The sequence below is a fragment of the Balaenoptera physalus genome (genome assembly GCF_965194825.1).
Source record: "Balaenoptera physalus genome assembly, chromosome: 10".
In the NCBI taxonomy this organism is placed as follows: Eukaryota; Metazoa; Chordata; class Mammalia; order Artiodactyla; family Balaenopteridae; genus Balaenoptera; species Balaenoptera physalus.
The window spans coordinates 15132293-15159981 of NC_138889.1; the positions used below are offsets into that span (position 1 = coordinate 15132293).

The 27689-nt window shown below is 40.0% G+C and overlaps 2 protein-coding genes across 3 annotated transcripts in view; both read right to left on the reverse strand.

Moving 5' to 3' along the window:
- Window positions 1-401: 401 nt before the first annotated feature.
- Window positions 402-8230, reverse strand: ATP5MG (ATP synthase membrane subunit g). Its single transcript, XM_082477519.1, has 3 exons — window positions 8091-8230; window positions 2580-2740; window positions 402-1276 (listed from the first exon to the last, which is right to left on the reverse strand). The coding sequence occupies exons 1-3, from the start codon at window positions 8140-8142 to the stop codon at window positions 1178-1180; spliced, it is 312 nt and encodes a 103-aa protein (XP_082333645.1). The 5' UTR covers window positions 8143-8230; the 3' UTR covers window positions 402-1177.
- Window positions 8231-10113: 1883 nt separating this feature from the next.
- The window catches only part of UBE4A (ubiquitination factor E4A), a 33582-nt gene continuing 16006 nt past the window's right edge, over window positions 10114-27689 (reverse strand). For both annotated transcript variants that reach the window (XM_082477510.1, XM_082477511.1), the window contains 10 exons: window positions 26101-26405; window positions 24657-24789; window positions 23439-23626; window positions 21807-21907; window positions 21579-21692; window positions 19862-20036; window positions 16142-16322; window positions 15548-15695; window positions 14295-14452; window positions 10114-13143 (listed from right to left, as the gene is read on the reverse strand). In XM_082477510.1, the coding sequence (XP_082333636.1) occupies window positions 13014-13143; window positions 14295-14452; window positions 15548-15695; window positions 16142-16322; window positions 19862-20036; window positions 21579-21692; window positions 21807-21907; window positions 23439-23626; window positions 24657-24789; window positions 26101-26405 (1633 nt within the window). In that variant the 3' untranslated portion in view covers window positions 10114-13013. The remainder of the gene's footprint in view (window positions 13144-14294; window positions 14453-15547; window positions 15696-16141; window positions 16323-19861; window positions 20037-21578; window positions 21693-21806; window positions 21908-23438; window positions 23627-24656; window positions 24790-26100; window positions 26406-27689) is intronic.

Below are 27689 nucleotides of genomic sequence, written 5' to 3' on the forward strand. Positions count from 1 at the left end.
TTTTGACCACCTGCAGTAAGTTAGGCATTACTTCACAGTTCAGAGAGTAGCAGTCTCTCCTTGGAGAGTTCTTGCCTATCACAAAGAAAAGCTGTGCCCTTTATTGGCTAAAGCAGCAGTGTTCAAAACCAGCTGGTAAATTTGGGATTGACTGGATAAAGGTTCAATACTATTAAAGGATTAATACTATATTGTGAGCCATGATGCTTTTCCAATATGCAATCATCTTTTGCTTATCGTCACCTGGTATTCCATGTTGTGCAATGGCTGCAAAGAGAGTTACAACGGATTTAGAAACATACCAACGAGACACTCATAGATGGTAAGAACCCCAGGAAAAGCCAATGAATGATTAAGTCGCTCCCAAATCCTCAATAAAGTGGCTCAAGATGACAGACTGATACCAATCACTTGTATTTATTTCAGGACATAATATACTATTTTGACCCATGGACGATACTAAACTATAATCCTGTTAAGTATCTATAGGATATTTTATTTTTGTAAAGATAGGTCCTTAAAAAAAAAAAAAAGACAGATTAATAACATATCAAAATTAGATTAAAAACATAGGTCATTGCTTTCATTCTCTGTCCTAGTGTTAAAGATGTTACAAAGACACACAGAATATCACCCGGCTGGTCTCTTTTGGGGAAGCTATATTCAAGTTGACAAAAAGTACCCCTACATTTACAGACACAGCTGTTGCCAAAGGGGTCTTTCTCTGATTTTAGCAAAGAAAAACAGTCCAAATTGTATTCTTTATACTAGGTGATTTAACTAGTATATAACATGCTTGGCACATGGTATTATTTTTCTCCTACTGGAACAAGTTCTTGTTTTCTCAAAGCCTTTCCCCAACTTTTCTAAAATTAAGCTTAAATATCATTTATTTCAAGCCTTCAGAGTAAAATGCTGTCCTCATATATACATGCACCAGGTTGGTATATTCATATCTATCCTTTCCAATTGCAGGCTAAGCAAAGACATGCATTTAGAGCTGTATTAATGTATTAAAGCAAAAGACAACCCAACTTAATATCAAGAGAAATTGTGACCTTCCATGTAGTGCTTGACAGAGAAACACTGATTTTGACACATTGTCTTATTTTATTCAAATAGCAGTCTGGTCACACATGGTCCAAGAACACCCAAATAACAAAGCAAAGATTGGTCTTCAAACATTATAGCCAATGATGCCACGCTTGCCTATGATCTCGCCAACATAAAACCACATCCACACCTCAGTGGCCACCAAACCATTCAGTAGAGCTTCCTGAAAAAAGAAGCACAAATTTTAATGTACATTTTTTTCTTATATATTTAAAACTATTCTTTTCCAGGATTAAGTGACAGAGAATATAAGGATGCTATTCAAATTAAAGGGCAGTTTTAGTCAAAGTCAAGAATTACTGATGTTAACTTTAACTGCTGAGAACCCCTGAACTTTCAATTATGTAAGGTAAGTAGGCCAGAGCTTATAAATTCTTTCAAAGCATTCTTTAAAGACCTGAACTGACTTAACCCTTTCATTATTAGTTTATGAGACACTTTATGAGCCCTAAAACAACCCACATCCTGGAAATAGCTGCCACATTTAGACAGGGCATTCATATGAAAGGATGGCTATAGGAAGGCAAGTCTCTGAACAGACATTTCTGTCTGGCCAAAGAAAATCTGTTGACAGATGAAGGGCTCTATCTTCCCCTTTAGACATAATTTTTATTCATTTATTATTTGGTTTAATCCTTTCCAAGTATTCAGTAGTTTCCCAGATCAATGTTTTATTGCCCTAAAGAGAAAAAGTACACACACACAGTTCCAGAAAACAGCAGTTCACACAAGCACAAATATGGATCTTGAAACTCCAGTTGAAAAGAATACCTTTCCACAACAAAACTGGGCCTTTTCCTTTCAGCACCTGGAAGTGAATTTGTTCCAACTATTTTTTCTTTTTTTCTTTTTGGCTGTGCTGAGCAGCATGTGGGATCTTAGTTCCCTGACCAGGGACAGAACCTGTGCCCCCTGCACTGGGAGCACAGAGGAGTCTTAACCACTGGACCGCCAGGGAAGTCCTCAAGTTCCAATTCTTTAGAATTCTTAAGTCTTTAGATTTTATCTCCCCTTCATATTATATTATATGCTTCTAGGTTTTGGTATTTTTACCCTCCATGAGTCTTAGCTGCTTGACTGTGATATAGACCAAGAGATCTTTTGGCCAAATTGGGGATAGTTTTAGGAGTACAGACAAAAAAAGTACAGAATCAGCAAAGCAAGCCATTCTATTTAGTACACTAAACAAACAGGAAAGGAAAAAAAAAAGCTGCCCAGTAAAAATGATCACTTCTTTGTTATAAGATTAATAGGAAACTAAGACATAAAACAGCCCAATTATTTCAACCCAGATGACAAAATTACAAAGGTAAGTATCTTTCTTCGCAGTCAAAAAAGAGATTATCTCTCATTATGTTGGCTTCAGCCTCACTGAAAAATACATATATTAATCAAAACAATCAGAAAAATCCCAAGGGGAGACATTTTCTTTTACGCACATACGTTTTCATTTAGCCCATAGTTACCTTAACTGTGAGCTGTTTGAAGCTACCAGTTTGAGCACTATTGATAATTTTTTTCAAGCTCTGAATAGCTGTAGGGATCTCAGCAGGGGTTGGAGGAACCAGCTCAACCTTGGCATAGTGCCAAAAGGTGGCCAATCGAGGCTTCGAGTAAGTCACAGCAGCTGGAAAACAAAACAAAACAAAAAACCAGGATGAACTCACTAGAGACCGAAAGAAGCAGATGTGTGGGCTGGACACAAATATTTATTCATGCATCACATTCATTCAATGCTTGTACCAAATGTGCACCCGGTGTGAAAAGTCAAAGCTGCTCCCTGGAAACCAGAGGCTTTTAAAGATGCAGAACACCTGTGTCACAGGGCAGTTCAATCAGGCAGGAAGCTATAAGCACATTCAATTATGCCAGGACTTCACTAGTGGCCAGTACCAGAGTACTAGTACTTCATTTATGAATGGCAAATCTAGTTAACTATAAAGTTACTAGAAGTTGTGTTCAAAAACAAGAAAACAGCAGCAATGTAACCATATTGTCTTGTAGAGACCAAAAAATTTGGAGGGAAGAGGTGCAGAAGGGGAGGGAAGGAGCTCTGTAGAATGGCATCCTTAAGAATAAGATTAAAACTTGTCACTATACTGGCCACAAATCCAGATGGAATTATACCAATTAGTACCCATTTTTGGTATCCTCATCAATATGTGCTGGATTAACAAAGGCATAGCTGCTCCTCCTTCAAAATACCACAAATAATAAAAATAAAGCCTACATGTAATGTTAAGAGCAGCCAAAACTTAACTCTGTTATTAAGCTGAAATTCCTCAAGGTATTTACTATTTCAGGAAAAAAAATTTTTAACAACCAGGGTAGATGTGAGACTGTGGTAGTGATTTCAGCAAAAGAAAAGGTATCTTATATAAAAAATTACAAGACAGCATGACAAAAATAGCACAAATACATGAACATCCATAAAGTGTCTACTGTTTAAAGACAGATAAGCCAAAGCTCCTGGTACTTTCCCTATTATTAACTGCCTGTATTTAGGTTATTTCACTACTCTTAAAGTTACTATCTCCGTCATCCTCTGGCTTAGGGCCATGGGTAAATCTTTAAGCGGACCCAAAGCTCTAACAGATAGTTCTAAATAGAACTGCCAACGCCTGCGCTATCAAAGAGAACAAAGTCTTGTTTAACAGTCAACAGTCTTTAAAATTATCTTCAACATACAGATATATTCTTTATAAACAAACAAATCAGTACAATGTACACAAACACTGTACTTTAGTTGGTAAATTTGTTTCTCAGGGAGTTTACGTTAAAAAGTTCGAAACTGCTTTACATGCATACAAGGGATGAACAAAATGTAAGTAAGTTAATGGTGGATGATGGGAGCCAGGTTTCTCACTGTAAGAGAGGGAAGTTACAGATGTGGAAAAAAAGAACAAACCTTGCGGTACTGGATTAGAGTTGGAGACATTCATTATGAACCTATGTTTAGTTTTATATACAGATTGATCAATAAGAAACAATTATAGTTGACCTTTGAACCGCACAGGTCCACGTATATGTGGATGTTTTTCAATAAATATGTACTACGGTACTTCACGATCCGAGGTTGGTTGAATGCATGGATGTGGAACTGTGGATATGGAGGGCCAACTGTAAAGTTATACTCGGATTTTCAACTGCATGGGGGTCAGCGTCCCTAATCCCCACATTGTTCAATGGTCGTGTGTGCGTGCGTGTGTGTGTGTGTACACACACCCATGGGTGAGTATACAGATGGTCCCCAATTTTTGATGGTTCAACTTATCATTTTTCAACTTTACAGTGTGAAAGTGATATACATTCAGTAAAAATGATACTTTGAATTTTGATCTTTTCCCAGGCTAGCAATAGTGGGTACCATACTTTTTTGTAATGCTGGACAGTGGTGGCAAGCTGCAGTTAGTCTATCATGTGATATGAGGGTAAACAACCAACACACAACCATTCTGTTTTTCACTTTCAGTACAGTACTCAATAAATTACGTGAGATATTCAACACTGTTTTATAAAATGGGCTTTGTGGTAGGTGATTCTGCCCAACCGTAGGCTAATGTAAGTATTCTGAGCACGATTAAGGTAGGCTAGGCTAAGTTATGATGTTTGGTAGGTTAGGTGTAATAAATGCATTTTTCGACTTACAATATTCTCAACTTGTGATAGGTTTACTGGTACGTAATTTTATTCTAAGTAGAGGAATATCTATATGCACACACCTCCTTGTCCACTGAGAGGGCCTAGAGGCAATGATATTCTAGTACAACAGTCCCCCCATATCTGTGATTTTGCTTTCCATAGTTTCAGTCAACCACTGTCCGAAAATATTAAATGAAAAATTCCAGAAATAAACAATCCATAAGTTTTAAGTTGTGTGCCTTTCTGAGTAGTGTGATGAAATTTCGTGCTGTCCCTGTTCCATCCTAATGCTGTCACAATGCCTACATCATCTGCCCCACCTCATCCTATCATGTAGGCATTACAACATCTCACTCATCAGAAGGGTGAGTACAGTACAATAAGATATTCTGACAGACAGCTCCCCTCACATAACTTTTATTGCAGTATTTTAATTGTTCTGTTTTATTAATTATTGTTGTTAATCTTTTACTGTGCCTAATTTATAGATTAAACTTTATCATAGGTATGTATGTATAGGAAAAAACAGCATATATAGGATTCAGTACTATCTGTGGTTTCAGGCATCCACTGGAGGTCTTGGAACTTACGTTCCATGAATAAGGGGTGACTAGCATAGTCTAGTGGCAAGGAACATATCAAGTACCTAGATCTTAGTTTCAAAATACAATTGTCCAATAAAAGGAACTAGGGTTCCTTGGAGAAATGGCTAATTCTAAGCCTGGGGCAGGGGATACATAAGATGAATCTGGGGAATTCCCTGGCGGTCCAGTGGTTAGGACTCAGCGTTTTCGCTGCCGGGGCCCGGGTTCAATCGCTGGTCAGGGAACTAAGATCCTGCAAGCCATGTGGCATGGCAGGGGAAGAAAAAAAAAAAGTCTGAAGCATCTTGTAGTACCAGAAAGTAAAGGGGAATGTCGAAGGGACAGAGGTGCCAAAGTGACAGTTCTCAATGACCAAAGCTGGAACAATGTGAGCAACAAAATAAATAACATACTACTGTACTACTGGAGGTACAAAGTTTGAAATAAATGTACGTGAGTCCATACAATAAATGACTGAATAAAAAAACAGGGAAGAAGAGACAAATCTTTCTCACAGAAGAATTCTATTTAAATATGTGTAAATATTCCCTCTTACAGGAGACAGAATCCAGCCCCTGCCTCCCCTAATTTAGTTACTTGCTTCTAAAGAATACAGTATGGAAAGGAAAAAACAGTAACTTTAGGAGAAACTTAGTGAAACTACCTTAACCAAGTGATGAAAGCTAACTTCACTAGTGATGTTATACGCATATCACTTACATCATGATATGTGATTAGGGGACTTCATTTTTGTGGTATTCTTTCTCAAAATCCACAGCTCCAGGGACTTCCCTGGCGGTCCAGCGGTTAAGACCCTGCACTTGCACTGCAGGGGGCGCGGGTTCAAACCCACATGCTGCGAGGTGTGGCCAAAGGAAAAAAAAAGAAAAAAAAGAAAAAAACAACAACAGCCCCATAGCTCCAGACTAATCATGACAAAGACACCAGACAAATTCAAAATGGGGAACATCTTTAAAGGATACCTAGACAGATACCTACACAGACATCCTGAGACTGTCAAGGTCATGAAAGGTAAGGAAAGGTTGGGAAACTGTCACACAGGAGACTAGAGAGATAGACAACTCATTGCACTGTGGTACCCTGGACTGGTTGCTGGAACAGAAAGAGATTAACTGGAAAAGCTGGTGAAATCCAAATAAAGTCTCAAGTTTAGTTAATAGGAAAAAAAAACAAAAACCAAAAAAAACCCCCAGACTCTATGACCTTTCCGGGGAAGTTTGATGAATAAAAATTACTTATTTCTGTAAGCTTCTTTGTCCTCCAGGAGAATTAACAGATATAGTTAGCAACATTTTAGATATTTAACATTAACACTTAATACACTAAGTTACAAAGCAAAATACAGCTCCACTTTAACATTCTGACCCCAGTTGAGTTCTCCTTTCTGAGTACTTCTGGAAGAATAACAACCTGTATCTTTCAATTATTCATGGTAATAGAGGAAATGGTTGATATATTTCATAATTATTTTCATATTACTTTTTTTTTTGTAAATTATCATTAAAATTAGTTTGCAATTCCCCAAGATGCACCACCGAAAAGATGTGAAAGCCCTGGGAGGAGAAGAAAAATCCACTTGAAATTAAAAAAAATTTGCCTCAAATCATCCACAAAGTCCAAATAATCAAGCTACTATTCCTTCTCCTTGTATTACGTAAAAATGTAGAGCTTTATCTTAGTCAAGTTGTAAACTTAAGTTCTTTGGTGAAGTGTGTAAACGGATAATAGTAGTGGACTGTGGGGTTCCGTAGGAGAAGAGAATCAAGTATTTATAGTATCTGACACTGTCAGGCATTCGGTAACTCATTGTTCGACTGCTGATGGAGAAAAGGGAGGAGACAACGAAGAAAATTTGAGCGAAAGCCGTTCAGAGATCTGCGCTTCAACCACTTACTAGAATATAGCACATCTAGCGAAGAAGCTTCCGTCTACTTAACTGATCTCACTATGGGGATAAAATGAATAGCTTGCTACCCAGCAGACAAATGAAATATTTACTGACATAAGACTACTACCCTGGGCTGTGAATACTCAGGGTTGTTCTGAAATACAGCGTTCTACCAGTAAGGCTGCATCCAGCTTTTTCAAACAGAAAATCCTCACGAACGCTAACCTATGGTAATAAACATTGCTGCTTACAAATATCCCTTCCTATGCTTACCGGGGCAGGAATATTCGTTCGTAAAGCTCAATTTCACCTAAAAATTCCCTTAGATTAAAGGCAAAGTATCTCAGAATCTGGCCAGGACAAAATGCAAAGGCAACGTTCCAAAGGTCACCCATCCTTAAAAATTCTACAGACTTCCACATACTCCACTGAGAAGCAGACAAGCTGAAGCGGCCGCATTTCTATGCTTTCCAAGTGTCTCTGCCTGCCGTCTCCCACGCTCTCCTAACTGAGCCATCCCCTCTCTATTCCTCCTCGTGGAGGTCGAAGGGCGTCATGGCGTCGGCTGCTGGGCGACCCCGGCTGCCTGCACATTCCTTCCGCTCGCTGTCGCGGTCAGAATTCAGAATTTCTAGGTTGTAGACAGAACCCAAGCCGCAGCCGCAGGCCTGGCCAGCGGAAAGCTAGAGAAGAGCCGCCAATCCGCCTCCTGCCCCCCAGCCCCCCACCCACGTTCAGGCCGTGCCCGCCGCGGCCCCCGCCGGCCGCGTCCTCCCCTCGGGCCCTCGCAGGCCTCTCCGCCCGCCCGGGTACCCGCGTCGGCGGGATGATGCCGCGCTCACCGCTGACCAGCGCCGGGGCCTTCTCCGCGAGGTTACGGACAAACTGGGCCATGGTTCTAGGACGGAAAGCCCGTCGCCCCGACTGGCCGGCTGAATGTCACCCTCCCGGAAGGACCTGTCGCAGGACCCCGTTCCGCTTCCAAGGTCAGGCCTCCCATTTCCGCGCCGGTCCAAGATATTTAGGTGTCCTAGTATTTTTCCGGAATTCAGTGGGCCAATTCATTTTCTTCAGTCACAGATGAGAAAGTGGGTACGAGAAGATGAGACCAGAGAGCACGTAAAAAACAACGGAATTCCGCAGAGAAACAGGCATTTCTTGGGACAGCCGCTCAGGGAAGTTCGAAAGGCCGGCGCGAGGAGGGAAGGCGCATGCGCCCTGCGGTGGCGCCGACCTCCACTTTTTTTTTGCGCAGGGTGCTTTTGCAGCTTTTCAGAGAGAGCGAGGCAAGTTAGGGCTGGAAGGCACCGCTGCGATTTTTCTAGGCCAACATGATCGTCTTACAAAGGCAGAGAGGGTCCTAGGCCAAACACGGAAAGTTAGGGGCGGAGCAGGCGCCACACACCCTGTCAGCTGATTTAGCCCATTGCCTTTAGTTGATCTTTTGTAATCCTGGTCTTCCCCGCATCCTGTATTAGGATTGGAATCCAATTCCCCTAATTCCCTAACCAGCCGCAAGGAACTATGGGGATATAAGGAACAAAACCACATTTACTGAGGGCCTCCAGTCTGTCAGGCATTTTGGAATTTAAAGAAAGCCTGTGTGTTAGGTAGTGTGCCCATTTAAGACTGGCATTGGTAAATTGCCACAGTAGCTAGTGAGTGGCAGAGTTGGGATCTGATGAGGTTGCAATGTAAACAGAGAAGAGGCATTAGCATCGGATTAGGCGTGGTGCTGATCTGGGAAGACTTCCTAGAGAAGGAGATCCTTGGGTTGATGTATAACAGAACAGGTGTGTCCTACCGAGTTGAACTTTATAGTTAACATGACTGGAAGGAAAGATATACGTAGGGATGTGGCATTTGATGAGAAAAACACAATAAATAATGGACCCGGGGAAGCTGAGTGGAAGTAAAACTCTGATTGATGGAATGGTTAGAGGTGGAATGAAAAATTAGGAGTGATATCAAGGAGTCAAGAACAGCGCTTCAGTGAAGGACTGATTCAGTTGCCTGATACTCCAGAGAAGTTAAAATTAAGGATGAGGAAGTTAATGGAGCAATACAGAAACATTAGCTAGAGCAGTTTCAATTAGGATAGAAGCCAGAGTGAATGAGTGAAGAAATATGGCTATAAAGGAATACCAGCCAGAAAACCAAATATGAGATATGAAACTCAAGGGAGAGATTGAAGATCAAGAAGCGGGATTGACAAGATTCCTGATGAGGCTGGAAATAAGGTTGGAGGGATGAGCCTTGAAACTGTGGGGCCTTCTCCACAGATGGGATGATGGAAGAGAAGTTTGAAAGTGGAAATTCTGAAATCTATGAAGTAGAAGGCAAGGTCATCTGAGTGTGAGGGTTAAGTGGGAGGGTGGGAGAAAATCTAAGGAAAGAAGTTAAAGTTTGGAATAGCTGTTGAAGTTAAGGACACACAGGATTGTTGGTCACACCACTCTAAAGTTTGTGTCATTTTTCTCCAACAGTAACCTGTAGCTGGGATATTGGAGCAGAGGGAAATAGTTGGGTTAATCTGGGCTGAGGTTTTGCATAGCAGAGGTGCAGAAACAAGGGGCAAGAAAGGGGAACTTGATAGTGAATGATTAAAATGAAAGACCTGGAGTTTAGGCCAGATGAAGAAAAGTGAAGCCAAAAGTGAACTGCTTAGGAAGAAACATGCCCTGAGACTCATCTGAAGATAACTCCAGGGTCCAGAAGCCTGGTAAGGCAGGTTAGGTCAGTCAGGCCACACATTTGATAAGACCTTTAAAAAAAAGTCAAGTTCAGAGCCTTCTAAGTTTTCAGAGGGATTTCTGGAACTGCCACTAGCTTTTGATACTGTAATAAAGGCAGTGATAACAAAGGTTGTTAAGTCAGATGTTCATTTATTAAATACAAGCTTTGAACAAACACCCCCAGGCAAGTATGACAAGAAGTAACCTTCCTGGAATGTTCCAAAATAGTTACGTTGATCAAGTTTTATTTCAATCAAACTTTTTGTTGTTTTGTTCTTCATTTTCTTTGTTTCTAGGTTCTTTTTCTTTTCCAAGCAGTTAGAGCATGTGCATTATTTCCTCACATGACATCAACAGTGCAGCATCAGCCTCTGGCTTGTAAAGGCACCCAGTAGACTTATGCTCTGTGCAATGGCTGCTTAGTAACCAGCATCAAATAAAGTAATGAAGCTTTTGTAGAGTGTGATACCAAATAGCAACTGGCACCTTCACCTGCACCATTAAAAAACCTTTGACATTTCTTTGTTTTCACATATCCATTAAAAACTATATTAAAAACAAACAAACCCAGATTGCTTGATAAAACCTACTTAATTTTCCAAGTTTAGTATTACCCTTAGTAAGCAATACTAGAGCTGATTAAAGAGTCTTCACTTTCCTATCATACGCTAGCAAAGCCAACACATAAAACTAGGTATGTCAGAAAGTCTGCTCTAATAGATTTAGAGCTTGCTTCCGAGTTCCAGAAAACACAAGCCCTCTTTAAGCTTCCGAGTGCACATATGCACCATGTTGTCCCACGATCATAATTTTTTAGTCTCATTTTTGGGATGTCTTAAATTACTTCAAGGAAAGGAAAAAGGCACAGAGGACACTTGGTTTCCTTACCAATAGTGGCCTTAAGCTATGCACTTGCCTTTGTGATGAGTTTATAGATATTCAGCAGCATTAATGGTGCCATAGCCATTCATAAAAAGTTTCAGGAAAAGAGATTTTTTTTTTTAAAACAAAACAAAACAAAACACCTTGCCAGAAAAGGCTTACAATCTGAAGACTTAATACAGAAGTAGAATACAGACACAGATACAAGAGGCAGCATAGAGGTTGTTAACTAGAAAGCTGCTGGGAACAGCTGCCTTCTGAGGTTTTGTGCCCGTTTTTTCCTCCAATTTTCTCCTATAAAACTCTGGTCTTTTCCCCACTTCTTTTAAAAATGAAAATATCCTACTACATTGGGTTTGGAAGATAAATGCAAGTAAATTGAAGCTTATTTTATACAGTTCATTCTCAGAGAAGTAAAGGAGGATAATAAATATGAAATGAAGCTCATTTTAAGAAAATAAACAAATCCTGTCAACCCATGCCTTAAAGGCCCAGGGAGCATACTGAATTACTATCTTACATTCTGGCATTTGCGAGAGTCCTAGACTGCCTTTTTCATTTATAAGCACAGCAATAGGCAACATCTACTTTATATCTAGTGTGGGATGCCCTCTGACTTGAGGGTTTCCAGCTGATACCATCAAAAACACATCAAGGACTGCTTATAACAACTTGTGTTGGATTACCGTAAAACTACCATCTTATTTGAAAGAGGCGTGGTTAACAATAATATCCTCTAAATGAAGCAATGACCCCCGTTTCTAGATCATACTACTTTTCTTGTTAGTTATATTTTCGGGCTTAGAGGGATAGTGATATAGACAGTCCCTAGGGGAATGTGCCTCACTCAGCGTGTTAAGCTCCACAACTGAGTAGGGAACTCAAGCTCAACTTGTAAAAGTGGGGCCCATCCATCTACTAACTGCATAGGGCTAAGTGGGTATTTAAAATGGTTTGTGGACAAGGTTGTGTTCAAATTCCTGCTCTGTTAATTGATGACCTAAGCCTGAGTTAGAAGCAGCTCTTAGAAGTCAGGTCATAAGCCCAAACAAACGTTAACTATATACATTTTACAGTCTCAGAACTTTGTCTAGAATAAGTGTTAGTAAACATGGCCACACACTGCATACATCTTACCATGGAAGAGACAATATAAAGTGGTACTCTGTTTACACTAGACCAATATAAAAATGTACATGGTGTGTGTATGTAGGTGTATATATATATATACTGAGATATACTGCTGCTATTAGTGTCTTAAAATGACATTTTTCATGGTTACAATGTTTGTTGCCTAACTTTTCTACTCAAGCCTAGTCCTTGATTTCCAGTAGATGAAAAGGGCCCAACAGCCTTCTTTTTTCACCTCGGAATTTTCTGAATAAAGTGTCAAAACTGCAAATTTGTTCTACCAATCCTCCTAAAAATATTATAGGGCTAAATTTTCTGTGGTAATGACAACTCCATGGGGGAGTGTTTGGCCTCCAAGGTATCTCTGAGTTACAAGATAACACAAAACTAAGAGCTACCAACTGAAGTTGCATAAGATTCCTTTTTTCATGCCATCTTTCAACTTATTCAAAAATCTACTCAGACATCAAGGTATCTGCTTTTATACAAAATGTTATTCTGTAACATTGCAGAGCTGTAACAAGGAAAAGGGCTGAAGTCTGGGTCACAAAGTCTAGTAAATACCTTGATAACACAGGACATTCTGATATCAGCTGTCACTGAAATATGTGACATCATACACTTAAAAGCAGTGCTCACCAAAGATGTTTGAGCAGTTCTTGGAAGAGAAATAGTAAGGTGGCAGGAGGTTTTAGTAGTTGAAGTTAATGTAATTTAAGGTAAGAAAAGGAAGAAGAAAGAACAGGAAGAGATATAACAAAGGGTAAAAATTACTGATGATTTCCAAACGTGGTGATGCTATAAGTATAATTTCCTGCAAGCCAGCACTGTAAAGTTCTTAGGAATTTTAATTATCATAATATGAGAAAGCGCAGTTCTCTAATTTAGTAAAGGGTGAAGAAAAAAAAAGAAAGAAAGCAAGAAAAAGGAAAGGAACAGAACCAGAAAGAGAGAAACCACAAACAATTGTTTATCTACACTCTGGGGTTGGTTTTTGGTTTCTTTAGGTCACAGTATTTATTCAAGTTGCTCCTTTTGTTGTTGTTTCCTCTCTGCGAGCCACCGTTGGATTTTTTCTTTTAGTTCTGTGTTTGGCCGGATCTGGTCCATGGTGAGGGGACTACGGTTAAAGGGATCTGTTTGGTCACTGAGACAAAGAGAAAAAGAGAAATGGGGTTATTTCCGTAAGTTCTAACATCTTCAGCCAAAAAGAGAATACCTAGGCATCTCACCTTGAGACTGAAGCTAGAGTGTATTATGATTCTGAATCAAGTGCTGACTTGAGGTTAGAAAGAATGGGATGAGAGAGAGTGATTTGGGAGGTTTTTTGGTTTTTTTGCAGATTTTTTAGCTACTTTGTCTCTCTGCTTAACAAACTTTATCTCAGCATTGCTCTTCAGATGGTATTTGATTCCATTTCCCCAAGACAGAGACCCTATAACAATCATGTCAGCATAAAGAGCTGTTTGTAGTTTTAGTGACAGACTCTTGAAACAGTATAAGGTGTTAAGGGATAAAGCTTTGTAGGTTGACACTGGATTTAGCTAGCTGATTGCTCTTCAAGTAAATGCAGATTATGGCTTCCTCATAGGTAAGATGATATACCTTCTCTCTGTATTCTGAAGCCACGATAAAAATATAAATTCTCACTGACACTTTGGAAAAGACATACTACCCAGCACAGCATCATGCATATAGCGAGTGCTTAATACCAAATACCATCAAGTAGAACATCCTTTTTTCCAATATTTAAAAAACATTATTTCCCTAGATCTGGGTCAACTTATATAACTTCATTTTAAATAGGCAGAGTCTCTCAGTACCCATTTCTTTCTAATGCTGCACTTAGAGTAGGCAGGCTGGGGAAAACTTGTAGTCACCATGGCTGAGTCCAACAGCTGCAGCAGAATGTGGGTAAACCCATACGATGAGTGTAAAACCTGAATTTTTTTTTTTAAATCTGTCTTTTATATTTTTACAACTAAAGTAAAATTAAAACAATTTCATGTCAACTTATACTCCAGGTTGACATATTTTATAATTGATAGAAATTATTTCCTTGAGGAAGGAAGAGGTAAGGTTAGCTCCAGCATTTCTCAACAGGTGTCTTGTTTTGGATGTTGAAATCCTTAACAATCAAGTGATATACTTCTACCAAAATGCCTCCTCAACACAATACGTTAATAAATCAACAATGTGGAGTACCTACTGGGTGCACAGTACTGTACTGGGAGAAAAAGATGATAGCAGACAAATGTACACCTGTACTCTTGAGGCTGCTTTTGGGGGCTGGCTTACCTGAGCAAATGTCTGGCAATGGTGGATCTATCCACAGTGACTCTGGAAGACGGCAGCACCACAGGGTCAGACATCAGTGTGCTCATGATGGGATCCAGAAACTCATCACAGGCATCTGCATAGGTCTCCTCTTCCTGTTGTTGGAGGTCTGCTAGAGACTGAGCACAAATACCGGGTAGTTACGGGGAAATCACAGAAGCAGCTGAACTCAAAATGCTCAGTGACTATACCTTAATCTTCAAGGGTTATTATTAGTAACCCTTTACGGCGACAGTAACAATTCTCAGCTTTATGTTCGAAACAAGCCAATATGGATACTATAGGAGCAAATTTAACATTCAGCCCCAACTCTGAATCTTCAGTTTGGCTCAGCTGCTAGCAGCCATGACCAGAAATGGATTTAAATGTTAACAGGGGAAAAAAAACCACACCACGCACAACATCCATCCTTCTGACAACAGCCTGGCTGTAAGGGGTGGGGGTTGGAGGGGGTTATTATTTGTATAATTACAGAGTTACTCATGCAGTCTGTGTATGAAAAGCAGTTTCCGGTTTTAGGTACAAACAGGTATGGGAATTTAAAAGTGGCTTCAACATCTGATTGAACTTTAGTTCCTCAGCGATCCATCTGCCTAAGCTCTAGGCAAAGATGAAGCCCAATTCAATAAATAAGTAACTCAATGAAGGGAAGACTGTTATCAATTAGGAAGGTTCTCCATTAGACTCCGTGCCATAATTTTTCCTTCTTCATAAATGCAAATGAAGCTGCTCCAACGAAAGGGATTAGCTGAGTACAATACAGTATTTTAATCTTTAAAATGTATGGCCATTCCTATATAAGCCAACTACCAACTACAAATAGAGAGAACAGAGAAAAATCAATAAAAATCTATGACTAAAAGATACTAATCTTGAATTGTATTCTGAAAAGTTCTGCATTAATATTGTAGATTTTCAAATCTATTGGTAACACTGTACAGAGAAGTTTTCATAAAAACAGCCTATTAAAAATCTGTAAATTGTTTTCTTTTAGTAGAAGCTTCTTATTTTTCTGTTCTCACCTTCATATTGAAAAGAGTAGTACTATTAAAGAATATGGTAGTTTAGCTATTGACTAATCAGGAAGAATCAGCTATATGTATTTTCTCAACGCAATACTCTTTTTCCCCCTCAAATTGGATAAAAAAGCAGAACGGCTGAGCTGACATGATTTTTATTGAACATGTTAATAAGCAAATTATCCTCCTCCTTACCTTGATTCTCTCTGCTAAGTTGCTGAAAGCCACAATCATATTCCCAGGCTTATTTATTTTCTTCAGGACTCGGACTGTCTGTGCAAAGAGAGTTGGGGAATAGGAACGTCCATCCTTGGGCACAGTGGCACAGAAATTCTCCTCATCCCTAGAAGGTCAGCACCAGAAAGAAACTGAGCATCAGAGGATAGGTCAAAGAGGGCAATAACGGATGGGCTGAGGAACAAAGTTCCCCATCACTTATATATCATGAATGTTCTTTTGATATAGAATGATTTCTTCTAATTTTTAGGAAGGAAGTCTTATCAAGTATCCCATGGCCTTAAAAATATACTGCTTTACCAAACAATGTAACAATCAGTAAAGTTTATCTTTGCACAGATCAAGGCAGAATGTTGGAAATTCCAAATAACGTCCCACAGGTCATACAAAATCTCATTATTTAAAACTATAGAAGATTCCTTCATCAGCCAACTAGAAACAAACCATTTCCTTTCTATTTCCACATAACTACCAGCTAGTCATTCCATTGTCAAAACCCCCAGTTAAAACATGAGCAAGGCCTCTGGCCTGCCCAATTTAAATCTCAGGTACCCAAGATTTAAGTAGATGGTGCAGATATCTGAAACGAGCTGCTGGGGTTTGAAGTCAAATTCACTGAAGTCCTTGACTTTTAAGGCCCCCATCTTGGGGCCAACCAGGTGCTGCAGGAAGTAGTTCAGCATGGAGATGATGCGCTCGGCCAGGAAAGGATGCACAAAGAGGGATTTGATCTCTGGAAAAAAAACCAAAGTCTGTGAAAACTCAAGCCATTAGCAATCTTCAACTTACAATGTCTTAGAGTTTTACTTGGAGACCTCTGGGGACTGCTATTTTTTAAAATACATTTTCATTGCAGTAATATTAGAAAATATTAGACAAGGAAAAGCAAACAAACAAAATATAAAAACTACTACTCAGATGTAAACACTGTTAACATTTTGCTAATATATCCTTCTAGTTTTTCTGTCCATATTTACATACATATACATTTATAAAACAAAATGATTATCATATTGTACATATTCTGTAACTTACTTTTTTCATTAACGATATCGTAAATACCTTACCATTTCAGTAAATATTGGTTCTTGTGCTGTCCAACATGGTAGCCGCTGGCCACATGTGACTATTTAAATTAATTAGAATTAAATTAAAAATTCAGTTTTTCAGATACACTAGCCACATTTCAAGTGTTCAATGGCCACATGTGGCTAGTATCTATAGTATTGGACAGTCCAGATTTATAGAACATTTCCATCACATAAGGTTCTATAGGATAGTGACGATTCATACCCTTTTTAATGGCCACATAGTTTTCCAATGTGCGACTGCACCATGAGTTATTTATTTACTCTATCTTTATTGCTGGACATTATGACTGTTTTCAATTTTTTCCTATTATAAGCGTTTCACTAATTGATGAACTTCACTGTGTACATATCTTGTAGACATTACTTCCTACAACAAATTTGTAAGGAACTGCTAGGTCACAGCATGAATGAATGAACGAATGAATGAATGAATAAATAAATAAATAAATACCAAGTGCAACAAACCAAGTAGTATAAGGCTTGCTTAGTACTGCTGGCTCTTAATTTTTCAATTTTAGTCATTATCTGTTGACTCTACTACTGATGAGAGTTTAGCTCTCATTGCTGTCCCTCTTCCCCAAATACAAATTGCCCTAATATATAAACAAATCTTTCGTGAAATAATTTATATTTTGTCATTAAGATTATGTAAATATCATATACAGCAGAGCCACAAAGTATTCTAATGATTATATATATACTTTTTAATTTTTACTTTTAAAAAAATTTTAATTAAAAAAATTGTTTTATTTATTACTATTTTTGGCTGCATGGGTCTTTGTTGCTGCACACGGGCTTTCTCTAGTTGCAGCAAGCAGGGGCTACTCTTCGTTGTGATGCATGGGCTTCTTATTGCAGTGGCTTTTCTTGCTGCGGAGCATGGGCTCTAGGTGTGCGGGCTTCAGTAGTTGTGGCACGCGAGCTCAGTAGTTGTGGCTTGCAGGCTCTAGAGCGCAGGCTTAGTAGTTGTGGCGCACGGGCTTAGCTGCTCCACAGCATGTGGGATCTTCCCTGACCAGGGCGTGAACCCGTGTCCCCTGCACTGGCAGGCAGATTCTTAACCACTGTGCCGCCAGGAAAGTCCCAATACTTTTTAATACTTTTTTTCCCCCACTTATTTTCAGAGTACCTATCATTAAATCTTTCGAAACTCTCCACCAGAAATGTAAAACTCTCAAAAATAGTTTTTGGAGATGTTCTTTCTGGAAGCTTCCATTCATCACTCCAATCTGGACTCCTTGTTTTATAGGCCTATGGTGTGGTCATACAAGCTACCTCTATCATCAGCCTGGGAACTTCCTTTGCATCTCTCTTACAGGATTCCACTTTCTTCCTTCATATTTTTTTTTTTTAAATTATTTATTTATTTATTTATGGCTGTGTTGGGTCTTCGTTTCTGTGCGAGGGCTTTCTCTAGTTGCGGCAAGCGGGGGCCACTCTTCATAGCGGTGCGCGGGCCTCTCATTATCGCGGCCTCTCTTGTTGCCGAGCACAGGCTCCAGACGCACAGGCTCAGTAGTTGTGGCTCACGGGCCCAGCTGCTCTGCGGCATGTGGGGTCTTCCCAGACCAGGGCTCGAACCCGTGTCCCCTGCATTGGCAGGCAGACTCTCAACCACTGCGCCACCAGGAAAGCCCCTCTTCCTTCATTTTGATGGAGTATATTTATCCTTTTGTAGCTTCTCAAAAAAGGGTACACCAGAAGTAAATCTGATACCTTCATATCTGAAGATGTCCTTACATTTTACCCTCAAACAGGGTAAAATTGTTTGGTTGGCTATAAGATTCTAGGCTGAAAAGATATTTTCCATCAGGACTGTGTTCCAGCTTCAAACGTCAGTGCTGTGAAATTCAAAGATGTTTTGATGCTTAAACCATTGTACATGACCTGATTTTTCTCTGGAACCTTTTAGGATGCTCTCTTTACCCTGATTTTCTGAAATGCCACAATGATATACCTTAGTGCAGGGGTTTAAAAATTCCCTGCGCTGGGTACTTGGTGGCTCCTTTTAATTTAGACTCTCTTAGTTTTGGGGAATTTGGGGGGTATTATTTCTTTGATAACATCCTCCACTTTTCTCTTTTGACACGTCCTAGATTGATCCTTAATTTTCTTGTTTTCTCTTCTAATTTCCATCTCTTTTTCTGTTCTACTTTCATGGAAGAGTTCCTTGAATTTATCTTCTAACCCTTCTACTGACTTTTCAAAATTTCTGAAGTTATATTTTCAATATCCAAGAGCTCCTTCTTGTTCTTTGCATAATCCCTTGTATTGCCTCTTTGTTTCTGTTTTACGTATGCTGTATCTTCTCTCATACCTCTGAGATTATAAAGATATTTTAAAGCAGCAGTCCCCAGCCTTTTTGGCACTAGGGACCGGTTTCGTGTAAGACAATTTTTCCACGGAGTGGGGGTGGGGGTGGGGTGATGGTTCAGGCGGCAATGCGAGTGATGGGGCGCGATGGGGAGCGGCAGATGAAGCTTCGCTCGCTCACCCGACGTTCACCTCCTGCTGTGCGGCCCTGTTCCTAACAGGCTGTGGACCGATACTGGTCCGTGGCCTGGGGGTTGGGGACCCCTGTTTTAAAGAGTTTTCATGTGTTATCTGTGTTTCACATTAGAGGATTTCCTCAAATGTCTGGTGATCCTTGGTTGTCATTTCATATATAATCAATATAAAAATTATTAATGAAAGGTTTTACTTTGTTTGTAAATACAAAGTCTTGCAGTGTGCATTTTCTACTTATATCACATCTCAATTCCGACTAGTCAAAGTTTAAATGCTTGAGAGCCACATGTGGCGGGTGGCTACTGAACTGGACAGTGCAGCTCTAGAGGGAGTAGAGATAAATATCTCTGTTTGATCTACCACATTTAACCAGAGTTCAAGAATATTTTTTTTCAGGTAACACAAACACCCCCAGATACACTGATATGGCTAAGTTGTCCTCAAGAAAAATGATACTAACTTATGCTTTCTGGCAGCTGTGTGAGGACGACCGTTTCCTCATTCCCATGTCAACAATGGACAACATCATTCTTTTTGAAGCTTCTCTAGTGATTCACTTCCTCTCAGACTGTGGAGGAGGATACTGTCACCAGAGCCTCAGTGGGCTGATCCCTCAGATGAAGCAGATCTTAACCACTGCATGTTTTGGGAAAGCAGTGTGTTGTATCCTTACCTGATGTCAGAAAGGCAAGGGTACCAATTGTTTCATTGGACATGATGTTATGGAAACGTGCCAGCTGTCCAAACATCTGTAGGCCAGCCTCCTTCTCTCGGCGGGCTTCTGGAGTCAGACTGTCCCATTCACCTCGGTCCTTCTCAATTTGTTGAATTTTTATCTTGCTCAAATACTACAGAAACCAGAGGTGGAAGGTATCAGAGAACAAAGTGTATTGAAGGGAAGATGATATTTAAGAGGTCCTATTTAAAATCTAGTCCACTAAGCTGGGAAAACCACGGACTATCTAAGAGACATGAGGCTTTATTTCTCAGCACAGGGCTGAAGTTTAAAAAGAAATTGCGGGGAGACTTCCCTGGTGGTCCAGTGGCTAAGACTCCATGCTCCCAATGCAGGGGACATGGGTTCGATCCCTGGTCGGGGAACTAAGAATCCTGCATGCCGCAAGGCACAGACTTAAAAAAAAGACGAAAAAAAAGACAAAAAAAGATAAAAAAGAAATTGTGGGAAAAATTGTTTCAGCCTGGGTAGACTTATGGGTAATTCCCCTGGAAATACTATAGTCTATGAAATAGAAACGAGGATAAATAGTATACGAAATACTGGTAAAAGCAATCAGGCTACAGGGAAAAAAAAGATGAAAGATGGAAAAAAAAAACCACCCCCAAAACTGCTTATCAAAAAACAAAGCCTTATCAAATATGCAAAAATGTCTGGAAGGAGAACCATAAATATTTAAAACCCTCTACCTCTCACCACTCTTGCTGTTGTAGCAAGCATGTTAAACTTACAGTCCCATGAAAACGCCATCTGTGTCATTCTGTCACATAGCTCTTGCTTAGAAAGGTCTATTTATTACAGGACTTGTTTTCTAAGGCAACAGATCTAAAATCTTCAAGTATGGGATTATGAACAAGCAGGAACATTTTCTCACAAATTAAATACAAGCTACTGGGAGATTGCTAATCAATACGAGGAGTGTGTGGGCTATCCAACAGGCTACCCTCATGATTTACCTGCTTTGTCTCCCTTTGGGTCACTGCCCTTTCTTACACCTGTCGCAGATAAGGGAAGTTTTTATAGGAGCAATAAGCAGCTCCACAAGGGATGGTTAAGCTGAAGGAACTGAGAGGCCCCCACGTGTATACTTTGTAAAACTCATGTTTCAGATATAGCTAAAGATTTGGGAGGCAGTGGACAGATGAAGAGTACTGATGACTTGGAGTCTTTATGTGAAAAAATAACCCAAACCAGAGATTTTTTTTTTCAAATAGTGGTATAAAAGTCAGAAGCTTTTAGGAAAGAGGGCTAAGGATCATTGCCTTGGTCAGTCACTGTTACTAAAGTCTTGGGATGGAAGAAAGTTGAAAGTCACTAACTGAATGAAGATCCTGTGATTTCTTTCTGTAGTGCTAGACTGATTAGTTCCGCCAGTGTACCTTAGTTTGGCCTTTCACACTTTCTTTTCCACTCTCTGCCAAAATATCATCCTAGCTCATAAGGCCCTTGGTCTTGGTCTCTAATGGAACAATACCTATCAGACTCTACAAGGGCAAGGTTGGTGGTACATTACTACTTGCAAATTTTTGGTGTCTAAGACTGGTACTAGGGGGTTGCTAGCATAAGGATTGCTCTATTATGACTAAGAGGTAAAAAGTATGTATGACAGTAAAAGGGCAGTTAAATCTGTTTGTTTGTTTGTTTGTTTGTTTACCTGTATGGCTTCATCCAAAAGGAAGATGGCATCGTTCATTAGCAGGTTAAGAAAGCGGAGGAAAAGTGGGGGATTCATGGCTTCTAAATTCTTAGAGGCATAGTCAGCCAAATCCTGTAAGTCCCAGCCCAAGAAAAAACCATTTTAGTACCGAATCACAACCCACTGGGGCTTATGTGGAGCAAAACTCAGATAACTCAACTTTGGTTTCACCAAAAACATTCTCACCTTAATGCTCTCTCGATAGGCATCTGTCCCCCACATGTACCTGAGGATGGGATACATGGGGCGGCGGTAATTAAACTTCTGCTCAAACTGATGGGGGTCTCCTGCAGTAAGGTAAGAGCAAAACATCAGCAAAGGTGGTGCTATTAGAGAAAAGGCAAGGGCTTATGTTTATGTGTAGCCATTTTATAAAAATTCTGAATGTTGTCAAGGCTACCGGCAAGACCTGCTGTGGGAGTTTATGAAGGCCTAGAGTCATAACCAAGTGTTTGCTTATCTCCTTACCGATAGAACAAGAGGGAGACATATAAACGATACAGTACTCAGAAAAGGACAAGGACTGAGCTGCAAAATAAAAGCCAAGGGAAACAAATGCTTCCATATCCAAACGTAGACTACTTATCAGACTTTGAATGAGGCCTCTGAGCTGGCCACTGTGGCAGTGCCAGCCATGTGCAGAATGGGCTACTAAAAGTAATCCCCACATTCTTCATGGATAACATCCCAACTGTGGGGCCAACTGGTTCTTGATTACTCTGAAAAATCAGGCCAGGAGCTAAAAGTCTGAGGCTTATACTGCTTTTGACATGCCAGAAGTACCACCAGAGCTCTACAGGTTGGGTCATATAATAAAGGAGGGGCATGGGATTTGGAGTCAGGAGACTCAGGTTTTCCTTCTGGCTCCACTTAATGCAAGTCTCTTACTCTTTCTCAACTCCCACTTCCTCAGAAAACAAAACAGGAATTATAATACACCTTCTATTATTACAACCAAAGGGTCGTAGTGGCTGTATAATGAGATAACTGCAATGATTTATTGTGCAACTTCTTATATATTATAAAGATTTACATACACTGCCTCAACCATCACTTCAACCCCTTTTACAAATGAGGAAACTAAGTCTCGGAGGTAAGCAAGTAACAAAGTCAAAATTCAAATATGGAAAAACAGTCAGTAAAGTGTTAAATGTCTCTTTAATGTTAACTGTATTTATCACTGGCTGGTAGGACATCCCCTTTAAAAGGGGTCTTAAGTAACTGCTTTGCATATCTTGTTTACTGGTTGAGAGGGGGTACTGTTTACTCAGACATAGCATCTCAGGGTTACAGCTCAAAAGGGCATGAGAGAAAGGGAATGCTGCCTGCTGTTATTCTTAATCTAACAATTAAACTGTACGAGAGTTAGACCGTCTGGATAAGACAAAAGAATATCTCAATCAGCACATTGTCTCATTATCCACCATTCTGTAATTTTGAGGCAGAGAAAAATAAAGACCCGGGGTTTTAACTGGACAGACTAATTTATTTGAGTATGATTCTATCAAAAATTATAGTAAAGTTGTTAACAGTATGCGTTTTTCTTTTTTAAGGTGAGAGAGACCTGATTCTACCGCTTAGTTGTATGACATAAACAAATAATTTAATCTTTTTGAGCACCCATGTCTTCATAGGTAAATGGGGATAAAAGAGTAAAACTTTCCAGATGGCAACAGATTAAGTAAACAATGTGAAAAAAGCACTTAGCATCAAGGGTAGCACATGGTAGGTATTCAATAAGTGATGGCTTATGATAGTTTCCTGACATTTAAAAACTGATCAGCGATGTATCAGTTTCTTGGTTCTAGACTGCTTTACCTGTAAACTCAATGTCCACAAAGACCTTGATTAGAGCTTCTGCAAGGTGGGATGCGTAGGGAAAGTTGCAGAACACACGTTTCCGGTGGAACACACTGGATAGCAAGGGATTTGGGGTCTGATCCATGTGGGGCATCACTGCTTCCAGCACCTCAGCGAGTTTGGCCCTTAGGTGGGGATTCTTCATCCTATGAATAGGGCAGAAAGCAAACTGAGCAGGCAGAAAATTTGACTCCCAAATTTGTAACTATTCTCTCCATACGAGGAGTCAAAACATCATATATCATCTGTACAGAGTTACAGGAGAAAACACGACTCCACAGTTTTAAGTCGGTCAATTTCTGGGGGATATGCAGAGTGTACCGTTCAGCTCTTTAAGATCATCACAGCTTACCAATTACGAGGGTGAGTACTTAAGTTTCTATTTAATGCTCCGCCATTCTGTTTACTTCTCTATAACAATGCATGACTTACTATTTACTATTCTCTGACAGCTTCATCTGGGATAAACTTGCCTTTCCAAGCTTTCTGAGGCTAAGGGCCAGGATATTATTATTCCACGTTACTTATAATGCATACCATGTGCGCCTAATACTTGTTGACTTATGATTTTTCATTAGGTCTGCTCAGTTCAGTGAAGGACTGGCTTCTACCTATGTCTCACTGACACGGCTCAGGGGATTGTGGATCTCTTCTTTGTGCAGCAAATTCTCACTTACGTACGTACTGTTTCCTTTGGCCTACCACCAAAAAATCAGAGAAGCAACTCCACAGGTCAATGAGCGTCTTCCTTTGGGAAGGAGGACTAGAAGCTATGAATGGTAAGACTTGAGATCAGAGAGCATTTACCCAAGTTTACTGCTCATCCAACTCAGAATTTTAAGAGCAAACTTTGCTATCATACACTAGAAGATCATTAGCACCTGGCAAGGTCTCTGGCATTAAGGTAACTATTTTAACCAGGGACTAGCAATGAAATTCCCATCAGGTACCTTATATGCAGGTTCAAATTCTCTGTGGGCAAAGTCCTTTGTTTATTATGCCTCTCAAGTGTGGGATTTTGGGCTACCCATAAGGATAGTCAGGTGATTCATTAATGTTAACACAACTTCTGAAGGCAACCCCTTATGATTCAGGCTTGTTTATTTCTTGGTTTAGAAGTCTTCTGAATGTTTTGCAGCTCTAAACTGTGACAGAGCCACGCTTTCAGCACTTCACCTTTCTATGCTTCCAGTGAAAATGGTGATAAAACGAAGGACATGTTCCAGGGAATCTGCTGATGTCTCCAAGATGTCGTCGGCAAAGCGGCGGAGAAAAATGAGGAAATCACCCAAGTTATCTGCAAAAAATTCTGAGAAAGAAAATATACACTGGAATTAGCCAAACATCTGACTCTTTGTATTATGCAATATTTAAATTCCTCCCTTTTACTCTACTCAGTGAAGGTTAAAAAAACCCCAAATGTCTTGTAGGTACTAGAAATGACGATAAATTAATATAGAATCTCCTTTGAATGTAAGTCAATTTTTATTTTTATCCAAGTAAACAGAATAGTAGAGACATAAAATGTTAACACACCAGTGCAGTTTAAGAAAGTATACTGATAGACATTATACTTCCACACTCAAGGTTAACTGTGCATTAAAATAACCCTTTAGATGAAAAAGAATCTTGAATAGAAATGAATACGTTAGATGACTATGGTCTTCACTCTCCGGGGTCCTCCACTGGTCCTTGCCTTCTAGTATTTATGCCCTTGTATACCTCCTCCTACACTATTCCAGGGTAGAAGACACACTATGGGGCACACAGAAGTGATGGCATGTCATTTCCGTAATTAGGTTATAAAAGCCTACAGCTTCCATTTTGGTTCCCTGCTCTGAGGGAAGCCACCTGCCATACCGTTAGCAGTACTAAGGAGAGTCCTGTGTGGCCTGGAAAAGAAGCCAGCAAGCAACTGAGGTTTGCCAACAACCAAGCAACTAGGCTCGTAAGCAGATCCTCCAGCTCTGGTGGCGTCTTCAGATCCCCATGGCACTGGTGGGCAGCCTGGCTGCAACCTCGCGAGAGGCCAGAGTCAGAACCTTGCAGCTAAGCTACCCCTGGATCACTGACCCGTGGAAACTGTGTGTGATAATGTTTGTTGTGTTAAGTTGCTATGTTTTGGGGTGATTTGTGACTCAGCAATAGATGACCGGTACAGTGATCAAGAACATGTAACCTGATTTTGACGGACAGTTTCTGCCGACCCCTCACCAACATACATACATACATACACAATCTCACTTCTGGGTTAACTGAGAGGAGATGTTTTTTTTTTTCTAAAGAATAGCACAGGGGGGTGGGTTAGACAGATGAATTTGTAAGTTGAACGACAAACAATAGTAATGATAGAAACTAACAGCTCTGAAAACCCTGACCGCACTTCATCCTTTGAAGACTATTTTCTTATCTGCACAGCAGTGGCGACACAATGCCGAGGAACAAGCTGTCAGTTCCCCCAGGCTTCAACCAACAGACATTACCTACAAGTTTGAGCTGTTTCTCCAAAAACAGCTGAATGATAACTAAGGAAGGATATTTTGAGGATTAAACTTCCAACGTGACCCAGTTAAACTTAGATGGCTATAAATAGGAAGCTCCCAAGGGAGAGCCTGCTTACCTGGCACGTAAGCCAAAGAACTGTAGCCATCTGGCAAAGGAAAAGTTAGCTCTATCGGCTGTGAGCCCTCATTGCCTATGGCCAGTTGAACTAGGAGAACAGCCATGGACACCTGCAAATTTAGGCAGTTTTGCAGCATTTGCGGCTCAGTCATGGCAGTCTTAGTAGAAAGATAGATGGTCATCAGTCGTTCAAACTGCTCACGGAGGTTGTCAGCAGCAGGGCTAGAACTTTGCTGAGCATCCCGCCAGGCTACCTGCAGCCGATGCAGATTTTGGTTGATTTTTACCATCTGATCATGCAACCTGCCCCCAAGAAAGCAGAAAAGGCTGGGTCAGGAGGCTCATATAGGGACAGTTGAGTACAGACCGTTTTTTTAAATTTTAACATCTTTATTGGAGTATAATTGCTTTACAATGTTAATTTCTGCTGTATAGCAAAGTGAATCAGCTATACGTATACATATATCCCCACATCCCCTCCCTCTTGCACCTCCCTCCCATCCTCCCTTACAGACCATTTTTGAAAACCAAATCCTCACTTATTTATTCTATTATTCCCTTTTAGGATGTAGGGAGCTGCAGTTGTGATGACACAGAAGGCAATCACAAAAGTTATTGACAGGACAGAGGTGGGGGCATAGCACCGGGAAAATGTTACCAAGTATTCAAGAATTGAATCTAATTACATAGATTAGTTGTCTTCGGCTGAAATGCACCATCCATAGAATGGCTCGGTTGAGCAGGGTGTAGATTGGGCTTTTATTATGTACAATATATAACGATCAGGCAAAGTACAAGAAGCCCAGCAGGAGAGTTTGACACCACACAAGTGCAATGATTGTACCTGGATGTGGTTATATGGACAGTCTTTCCATGGTTAGTAGAGAACTAACGCTGGTGAGAAAGGAGTCTAGATTACTAATGACCACATATCAACCAGCAGCCACCTATGATGCAGCCTAAGAGCAGCTTCCAGTCCTCTGATGCTCAATATAAAATTAAATGATTCTTCCAGAAGGGTCAGCCAAGTGTTCTCTAATGAAAGGAAGACCCATAATTCAATGTTATAGATAGTTGTGTCTATGTGTACAGTCCAAAGTCATTCTTGGCCTCGTGGATAACGTCTACGATTAGCTAGTCAATACCGGGAAACTAGATGACATTCATTTTTGTGTTTGAATCTACGTGGTTGAACAGGTTAAACACATGCTAAATTGTTATCTATTGTCTCACTTAAAATGTCAATGATAGGGATAGAAAATGTCTCTAATAAAGATATAATTTCATTCTTCCAAAAATTTGCTGAGTTTTGAAAAATGCTGTGTCAGTTTAAGTATCCCGAAAAGGCATTAAAAATTGCTGTCCTCAATATACCTTCCTATAGACTGAGTGAGTAGCTATTTTCTCCCCTTATTTATACTTGTCACAGTCAGCTAAATCAGAGGGAAAAAAAAATCATAGAATAACATACGGTTAGCCAGAACCAGACCATTTTTGGAAGTCATACACTTTAGCTCTCAAATCTTCACACTTCCAGAATCCTCCTTATCTTTGATACATAGATTTTTGTGTTCCTACTGATCTTAT

Coding starts and splice junctions, on each gene's coding strand:
- ATP5MG (XM_082477519.1), bottom strand. CDS start 8,142: ATGGCCCAGTTTGTCCGTAACCTCGCGGAGAAGGCCCCGGCGCTGGTC. Junction 2,741..8,090: donor GGCCCCGGCGCTGGTCAGCG/GTGAGCGCGGCA, acceptor TTTGTTTTCCAG/CTGCTGTGACTTACTCGAAG. Junction 1,277..2,579: donor TCAAACAGCTCACAGTTAAG/GTAACTATGGGC, acceptor TTCTTTTTTCAG/GAAGCTCTACTGAATGGTTT.